The sequence below is a fragment of the Crocodylus porosus genome, unplaced genomic scaffold (assembly GCF_001723895.1).
Source record: "Crocodylus porosus isolate Cpor-Errol unplaced genomic scaffold, CroPor_comp1, whole genome shotgun sequence".
Classification (NCBI taxonomy): Eukaryota; Metazoa; Chordata; order Crocodylia; family Crocodylidae; genus Crocodylus; species Crocodylus porosus.
In genome coordinates, this window is record NW_017728949.1 from 53801476 (window position 1) to 53810565 (window position 9090).

Here is a 9090-nt window from a genome sequence, read left to right on the forward strand (position 1 = left end):
GGTGTGGAGCCCCAAGCAAGGGGGCAGAGACGAGTAGCCCCAAGCGAGGGGGTGGTGTGGAGCCCGAGTGAAGGGGACAGAGATGAGTAGCCCTGAGTGGAGGGGGCGGTGTGGAGCCACAAGTGAGGGGAGGAGGCCCACGTAGGTCTTTGGACACCTGAGGCTTTAGTTTGGGCCAGAGGCCGAGCAAAGGGGGCTCAGCCCAAGAGAGAGGGGGCGAGTCCTGACTCCAGTAAGTCCTCCACTGCTGGGAGGCCAAGTGTGGGTCAAAAGTAAGATCTTAAGTAGCACCATGAACTGCTGCTTATGTGGGGGAGGGAGAGTCCCCTGTGAGACCCTGGAGCACCACTCATGGTGTGAGGTACCCCAGCTCCCACACCCAGGAAGGTGGACCCAAGAGAGAATGGGGCTAGTGAGAGAGGCCGGAGGCAGAGTACCTCCTCGACTGGTCAGTGCTGGGGCCAGGGGCCCACCACAAGGGATGCCCAGAGCAGAGGGCCTGGGGTCCCGCCTGGCCTTGGGGGTGATGCCAGGGCCTGTGTGGCCGAAGGTCCCAGGGGGACCACGCCGGAGAGGAGAGCTCAGCAGCCCGAGTGATGGCGGAGCAGGCCACCCGAGCGGAGGAATCAGAGGTGGGTCCTCATAGGAGGATTCTGGAGCCCAGTGTGGGGCTGGTGTGACCAACAGCCGGATGCCATGTGTGAGGCATGGGCTGCGGTCTAGGGAAGGCTCAGCGCGGCAGATAGCGCCCCCTGGCATCAGGGCATAAAATGGGCAGCCTCCCACTTAATTAACATCCTAATTAATAAGAGCGTGGTGTGGCCGGCGAGTCAGGTGGGAGGCGTGCCCAAAGGCAAGTGGGGAGCCTAGCACTGCTAGGCGGGGAGCCCCACTTCACTGAAAACCTCCAGCGAAGGAGAGTCCACAACCTCCCAAGGCAACTATTACCACTGTCCTACTCTTCTTGCAGCTAGGAAGTTTTCCCTGAGGTGGGGTTCTCAGTCAGCTCTGCTGCCATCCACGCCCACTGCCATGCATCCAGTCTTCTGTCAAGGGGAAACGATTTTCCTCCATCTTCTTTCTGACAACTTTTCAGATATTTGAAAATTAGTATCACGTGTCCAGCTAATCTTTCCAAGCTACGCATACCTGGTTCCTTTTCATGTTTCCTCATGCAGCTTGCTTTTCAGTCCCTTTGCCATCTTTGCCATTTGCCTCTGGAGCCTTTCCAGTTTCTCCACAATCTTTTTTTAACAGGTGGGGACCAAAACTATATCAAGTGTTCCAGCTGAGGGCCAACTAGTGCTAAGTATAGGTGGTACTGTCACCTCCTGTGTCTCGCATACAGTGCTTCTGCTCATGCCTCCCAAAGCTGCATTGGCTTTTGTGTGACAGCATCATGCTGCCAACTCGTTGAAGTTGTGATCTATTAGAATCACAGTCTGTGCCACGCTGGTTCCCCCGTTTCGTATTTGTTCATTTCGTTTTCCTTCCCGCTGTGCAGCCCGCTACATTGTTCGTTTTTATCCTCTTCTCAATTGCCCAGTCAGTTCTCTCAATATACCTTTTGAATTTAAATCCCACCCTCCAAAGCATTTGTGTCCTCTCCCAGTTTTTTGTGTCCGCTACATATTTGATTTGGGGTATGCTTTACTTCTGCATCCAAGTTATTAATATATTAGCAGAAGAACAAGAAAGGACTTCTGTGAATCCCCAGTTGAGACTTCCTACCGGTTTGACATTGATCCATTTACATTACCCTTTGCTTGCAGTTATTCAAACAATTGTAAGTCTACCTGATGGCAATTCAATTCAGTTCCCATTTCTTTTGCTTACTTATGAGAATGGCATGTGGCATCATGTCAGAAGCCTTCCTGAAGTCCAGGTATGTTATGTCCACCATATTCTCCTTGTCCCCAAATGGGTTATCCTGTCAACAAAAGAAATCGTTTGACCTGATTTGGTCTTAACAGAGCTATGTTGGCTGCTAGTGGCCATGCCCTTCATCCTCTAAATATTTACAAATCAACTGTTTTCAGTTTGTGCTAGTAATCTCCTAAGTTTGAAGTCAGAAGGACAGTCTGTAGTTTTATGGGCCTCCTTTATTAAGAGGGACAACATATTAGTCCTTCGCCAATTCTTTTGGACCTCATGCCCTCAAAGAATTTGCAAATATGATTTTCAGTTGAATTTGCAAATGTTGTTACAGGGGTCTTTTTTGAGCTACTGTATTTACTCATTTCCAAGATGAGGTTTGTACCCCTTTGTTATGGGGAAAACAAAGCCTCATTTGAGAATCGGGTATCGCAGTGCTCCAGCTGGGAGATGTGGGAGCAGCTGTGTAGGGGAAATACAGGAGTGGGGAGAGGAGAGGTGCAGAGAGGGAGGAAACTGTACACTGCAGAACTGGGCACCTGGCTCAGTTGCTCCCTGCAGTGTGGGGCAGGAGACACTGGAGCTCCACCTGTACCTGCATCAGGAGGGAAAGCAACAGAAGGAGGTAAATGGTAGAGGGGTAGTCACCAGGGGGGCAAGGGATAAGGGGCAGGATGCCGACTCCCCCTGCTTCCACCCCCCACCCCCTTGCCTCTACTTTGCCCATTGCCTCCCCCCTGCTGCTGTTTTCCTGCTGCAGCAGTGAAGGGGCCACATTTAAGACAGCCTGCCGATAATTAGATTCTACATATGAAAAATTGTGACAAACTTATAATTTTTCATGCCTATAATCTAATTATTGGGGTGGAAGGGTTGTCTTAATTCAAAGTTGTCTTGGATTTGGGTAAACATGGTAATTATTTCAGCATCCTGCATGAATGGCATCAGGCCTTGCTAGCTTAAATTCATTCATATGTCTCAGAAGATCCCTGCCACACTTTTTACTTATCATGAATTGAATCTCATCATCTTTGGCGTGTATATTAAGGTTGCTAGTTGTCTGATTGCAGCTTTTTTTAATATGTGAACCTAGCATTGAACAATTCTGCCTTCATTCTTGTGATCCTTCTTAGCTTTCCTTTGTGTTGGCATACTTTGACAATGAGCCTGTAGTGCTGTATTCCTTGGGAACTGCCAGACATCTTTAAACTCCTGAATTGTCTATCCATAGGATTTGACTTAATGTTTTCTGAGTCAGTTGTCTGCCTCTTTGAAGCCATTCTTCCTCATTTGGCTGCTTTTGTGTTTTCCTTTCCTTAGAATCAGGAAGACTATCTATTGTACTACAATAATTCCATTGCAAGTTCATCCCGGCTGGTGAGCACTAGATCCAAGACAGATGACTCCTAAGTTGTTTTTGCAGCTTCTAAAAGTAAAAGTTGGCTTCTGCCCATGTTGAACTTACTGGGCGTTTTGTGTCCAAAATGTTCTTCATCCAATTGGATTCCATCCCCACAGACGTAGACATAGTGCTTTTTGTGAAAGAAGGAATGTGAGGCTAAATTTGAAGTTGGTGCTGTGTGATCCTAGGACAGCGGGAGTAATATTTACAGGGTAAGGATTAAGATCTCAGACTTTCCACAAGCAAGATAACTCTTAACTTAGGAAAGCATCACACTAGCTGTTCCATTTCACAAATGATAAAACTCATTTAAAAGGGTAGGTGACCCCTCCAGGGCCCTTCAGAAATGCAGCTAAGCTGTGGGGGGACATGGGAGTTGGGGCTGGCAGAAGCTTGCTCTCATCAGTGGGAGAAAAATTCTTGTTAAAAGATGCAGATATTAATAAGCTTATTTTTACTCCCTCTCTACAGTATACGATGCCTGGATGAAGGAGCATGGAGGAGCCATTGTCAACATTGTAGCTGCCACAAGAATTGGGATGCCTGGTTTATCGTGAGACTACTTATATTTCCAAACCTTTTTCACCTGAAAATTGTTACAACTTTCAGCTGAGTGTCCCCAGCAGAGCCTGCTTTCTGAATAGTGAATAGTTGCATGTGCTCAGCAGCAAGGAAGGGGTGGAAGTGTAGTTATTGCTCTGCCCTGACATTCCTTCCAAATGTCTTTAAGACTAGACTGACTGTATGTGCAAATACTGGAGTTCAGAGGAAGCTATGATAATACTCTTGAGCTGGGTAACATTAGGCTGTATGAGATGAAACTCCCTTCTCCCCTGTTGCATGTTGCAGACCAGCATACTCGCATGCAGCTGGATCAGCAGGGTTTTAGTAAGTGTGTTCATAATTTTTTTTACTTTCTGAGAGGAGAGATGGTCGGAGAATTGAAGCATTTTCCATCAGGAAATCCTGACTCGTTGGAATTAAAATATTTTGTGAGAAAGGGCTGTAGACGTTTTGAAAGCTTTTTGAAATTGTCAGGACAATTTGGACAGCTTCCTAAATGGTAATATTCATCTTTATCCACTTGAACTAGTTTTTGTTCTTAAATAGAATCTTTTTTTTATATTTTAAAAAATAGACTGAATGCAAAATGTTTTGTTCCTAACACTTTTCCCTTGGCAAACATTTTCAAGATTTTTTTTTTTTTGGACCTGATTCAGGATTAGAAACTTGAAATCTTAAATGTTTGTAGAACACAAAAACAGTTCCTGACCCAGCTCTTTATAAAAGCCCCGAACTGGCCGATTGTACTCCAGTGGGTGCCAAACCTTTTAGCAGGTGTGCCAGAAATTGGCTCCTTACCCTCCCCAAATGCCACTCCAGTCCCTCTCCCAATGTGCTGCTCTGCTTTCAGCTCCCAGCCCTCTGCTCCTTGCCTGATTTTGCTTCCTGCCATTTCTGCCGCTGTGCTTCCCGTCCCCTTCCCCATCCACCCACATGCCACGTACACAGGCTGCCCATACCCTTGTGGCTCTCATGACACAGGTTGGCCATCCCTGTTGTAGGCTCACGAAGATGATCTAAAATATCCACAAGATGGTGCTCAAACCTCAGCGTGAAATTCTCTGCTCTGGAAAAGCCTGCAAGAGCTTCCACTGAGGATACGTCACTACCACAATTATGTTTAAACCCAAGGCTGGACTGCCTGAATCCCATCTTATTTCCTAAAAAAAGATGAAAACAGGTCTCAGGGCACTGTTCATGTGGTCAGTTATGAACTCCATTTCTGGGCCTGGATGAGCAAAACTGTTGACCAGTGAACTTCCAGGTATCCAGTGATCCAGGCTGGGATCATAGGGATCTCCTGAGTCATTAGGTCCAGCCGATGTTATTGCAGGCAGCTAGGTTATATTGACCCTTTCATTTCAACTTCCAGTCTTCTAACTAGGGAGTCTGTTTTCTCCCTTAGCTTATATGAGAAAGCTATTCCAGAACCTTGTTCTGAGTTTCTGCATGAGTGTATTTGTGGTCTGTTTTATATGCAAGTGTGTGTTTGGCTTTTGTCAGCATTTTCCACTAGCGTAAATGTCTAAATACACTGGGAGAAGAGCCAGCAGTGATATCCCCTCTCAGCCTTTGTGTTTTGTAGCCAAACAAGACGAGTTCTCATATCTTTCTCTCAGGCTTTCCCATGGCCTTGATCATTCTGGTAGCACTTCTGTACACTTGCAAAAGTCTGAATTCATCTCTATCAAGCATGATGTATCTGAATTGAATGTGGTGTTCCAGATAAGGACTCTGTAGGGCCTTATATAACAGCATTAATACTTCCCTATGTCTCTTAGAGACCCATTAGGATTATTTTTCACAGGCATATCACAGTAGTGGCTTGTGGTTGTTCTGTGATTGGCCGTTATACCCAGATCTTTCTCCTGCTTGTAGCCTCAGCTGATGAGGCCCCAGCTTACAGCAGAAATATTTTTTGTTGCAACTTATCTGCCCAGCTGTGTTATTGCATTGTGCACTGGGATTTCCTCCTCATATTATCTCTTGCTGCCATCTTACGACCTCTGGTTTTCACTTAAGCTGTCTCTTGACTTTTGCCCATCTCTAGGGTGCCAAGTTGGTTAATGTCTGCTTCATAAGGTAGAATATGCTCCTCCTTAAGCGACTGGTCCAGCCTTAAACAGTACCTGTGTTAATCTGGCTTTTTTTTTTTTTTTAATTTGTCAGGGTGTGATGAGGCAAGGCTCTTGTGTTACGTGTGGACATTGATTCTTCTCTCTCTCATAGGCATACAGGAGCTGCTAGAGCTGCAGTGCAAAACCTGACCAAGAGTTTAGCTATTGAGTGGGCCTGTGCAGGAGTAAGAATCAACTGTGTTGCCCCTGTAAGTACTGTAACAACAGGTTATGTGACCAGATTTACCAAAAGGGCATGGCCGTGGTTAAGATTTTAAAAAGCCAGCATAGGGCAGTCGTGGGTGTTTAAAAAAAAAAACAAAAAACCCAACCAACCAAAAAAACCGCTTTGATAATTTCAGCCTCCTTGAGTGTCACCAGTATAATTTGTGTCTGTTATCACTTCCACATCCAGGGTTTCTTGGCACATCTCTGCTTTTTCTCCTTAACAGAAAGACACTTAAGAGGGGAGGGAGATTTGCTTTTCAAATGCTCATCATGAACATTTACGCAGTGCTCAGTGTTTCAGTAGTGATTACCTCAGTTCTGGGCTCATTGTGCTTCTGTATAGAAAGAGTGGGAGACAGGATGGATTCATGAGACTAGTTCAGGATTGGGAGCCAAAAGATATGGCTTCTGTTTCCAGTGTGCAACTTGGAACATGTCCCTTATTTTCTTTTTGTCTCAATTTCCCTATGGAAAGTAGGGTTATTATTAGGCAAAATATGAGTGTTACACATGTACATAGGAAGCCAATGTACAGGGTAGCTAAAACATGCTCATTACATCCCTGAGGAACTAGGTATGTGTTTAATAACTGGTTTAAGCAGTCTTATGGAAAGACTGGCTTTTTGTAATATAGGCTGCTGTGAATTTAGAGGCATTTTAGCCCTAACTTGGAACTGTAGGTGCACTGGTTTCCTTCTTGGAAACTTCATCCTAAACCACACTTTATTTTTGATGGGCGTATGTGGGACAAGGAGATGTTTCCCATTCAAAATCCACATTATTTTTTGTTTCCAAAAGTCACATCTAATCAATTGGCCAGTCAATAGGGAAACCTTTCTTCTGCTGGTAGTGGATTGCGCACAGATAGTTCATGCCTTATGACTGGAGGCTTAAGTTGCTTTGTGTTGGTTTGTGGACTGCTGTTCCGTTCAGGTCGAGAAAGCCTAAGTTCCTCAGACACAGATGCACATTTGAGTAAAGGTTTCATTGAATAAAGAAAGACCTTGAAGCCTAACTCACCTTTTTATCAGTGAAATCTTTTAAGTGTTATATTATTTTTCACTGAGTTTTTTTTTTTTTAGGCTCATTAAATCTTGGGGAAATAACAACTTAGGTCAACTTGTACATCAACACATTCTGTGAGTCTGCCTGCCTTTTTCAGTTGGGTATTATTTACCCAGTTAATAATCTCAATTACATTTTAATGCACATGTCAGACAGCATCTCTGATAAAGATTTCAATATGTAGTTTGATTTCTGCAATACTCGTGTTTGTAGAACATGTCATCTATCCAACACACGCTGCTCTGATCGTCCGATAACATACAAGTTGGCAAGTGTACAGATGTTTTACAACAGTTATTTACTGGCTAGTCTAAAATGGACTTGTTGCTATGTCAACTAAATAATTCCACATGACAGTCAGGATAATCTTTCACATCTGTACTTCATCCCTGTGGCCACACAATCGTTGTGGTAATCCCCAGGAAACTTTCACTTTATAAGCCAAAGTCATGAAAGAAACATGTATTAGAAAACAAGGACTGATTTCAAAGGAAATAACATGCTTATTTGTTAAATATTTTACTTCTAATTCCCAAAAATGCTAGTTCACATTCCTTCTCTAAGATATTAATACAGGGGTGGGTAAAACATGTCCCACGAGCTGGATCCAGCCCACCAAGGGATCCAGCCTGCAGCACGTCCCTGGGCCCCACCCGTCCCAGGCACAGGGGCAACCCAGGCTATGTCGCATGCAGCTGGTCCTGCCACTCCTAGGCTTGTAGTGGGGCTGGGGTGGCACAATGGCCACACCCAGTTTCCCGGCAGCCCCAGTGGCAGGGGTGGCTCCTTCTGGCTGCCGCTGCCAGTGTTACCACTGTCACTGGATCCGGCCCTGCTGCCCAGGCACCCCAGCCCATCTGCCCCACACCCTCTACCAGGGGCGCTGTATGAAGTGACTGGGCAGCGTCTCCATGAAAACTGGCCCAGGATCCCTGCAGGCAGGGCTCACTCAACTGGGCGGATGGAGTGAGCTGCGGGGAGGGTGGAGCACTGTCCAGGAGAGGGCGGGTGGGGCTGGGATCGAGGGATGGTGACAGCACCTGTCCCACTTCTGGGTGCTGCGCCTTGCCCGCCCACCGTCCCATCCCATCCGCCTGGCTGTATGCTGTGCCCAAGTCAGTCTCCATGGCCCGCCTGCTCTGTCTGATGCTCCCAGTGGTGGGCGCAGGGCAGACAGGCCTGCCCAGATAGGATCAGTTGACCTCCCACAACCCACAGCAGCTCACCGTGGCTCCCTAAGTGGCCTTCCAGCCCAAACAATTGCCCACTCCTGCATTAATCACTCTTCAATACCCGCCTGATGAATTAATGACAGAAACTTTCCGTTTTAATTCAGAAAATCTCTCCCCCTAGAAAACAACATGAAACATGGGGATGATGCACACAATTGATTTCTGTGACCCCTGTGTTCCTACTGTTACCATCGTCTTCCCTCGCACCTTAATCTACGGTGGAAAGTCCTAAGGGCAGGGGCCGTTGCCTCTTCGTATGCATCTGCACAAACCAGGGCCCTGAATCTGACTGGAGCCTCTGGTTTGCCCATTGCACACAGTTCAGCCTGTCTAGCATTCTGTAAAAGCACAAGGCTCAGACTCGATGAACTGTTGAGGTCCCTTCCAACCCTAGTACAGTATCTATGAATCTATGGCAGAAACCCTTGAAAAGTCCTGGTGTTCAGGACTTTTGTTCTCCTTCAGTAAAAAAACAATTTTAAATATATGTAATTCCCAAAGTTGTCTCTGGGGTTCATAGATTCATAGATACTAGGGTCGGAAGGGACCTCAATAGATCATCGAGTCCGACCCCCTGCATAAGCAGGAAAGAGTGCTGGGCCTACAT

The 9090-nt window shown here is 46.1% G+C and overlaps 1 protein-coding gene across 1 annotated transcript in view; it reads left to right on the forward strand.

Moving 5' to 3' along the window:
• Positions 1-9090, forward strand: part of PECR (peroxisomal trans-2-enoyl-CoA reductase) — a 43434-nt gene that overhangs the window by 31770 nt on the left and 2574 nt on the right. Inside the window, exons 4-5 of the mRNA XM_019553561.1 lie at positions 3749-3830; positions 6071-6167. Coding sequence (XP_019409106.1) covers positions 3749-3830; positions 6071-6167 — 179 coding nt within the window. The remainder of the gene's footprint in view (positions 1-3748; positions 3831-6070; positions 6168-9090) is intronic.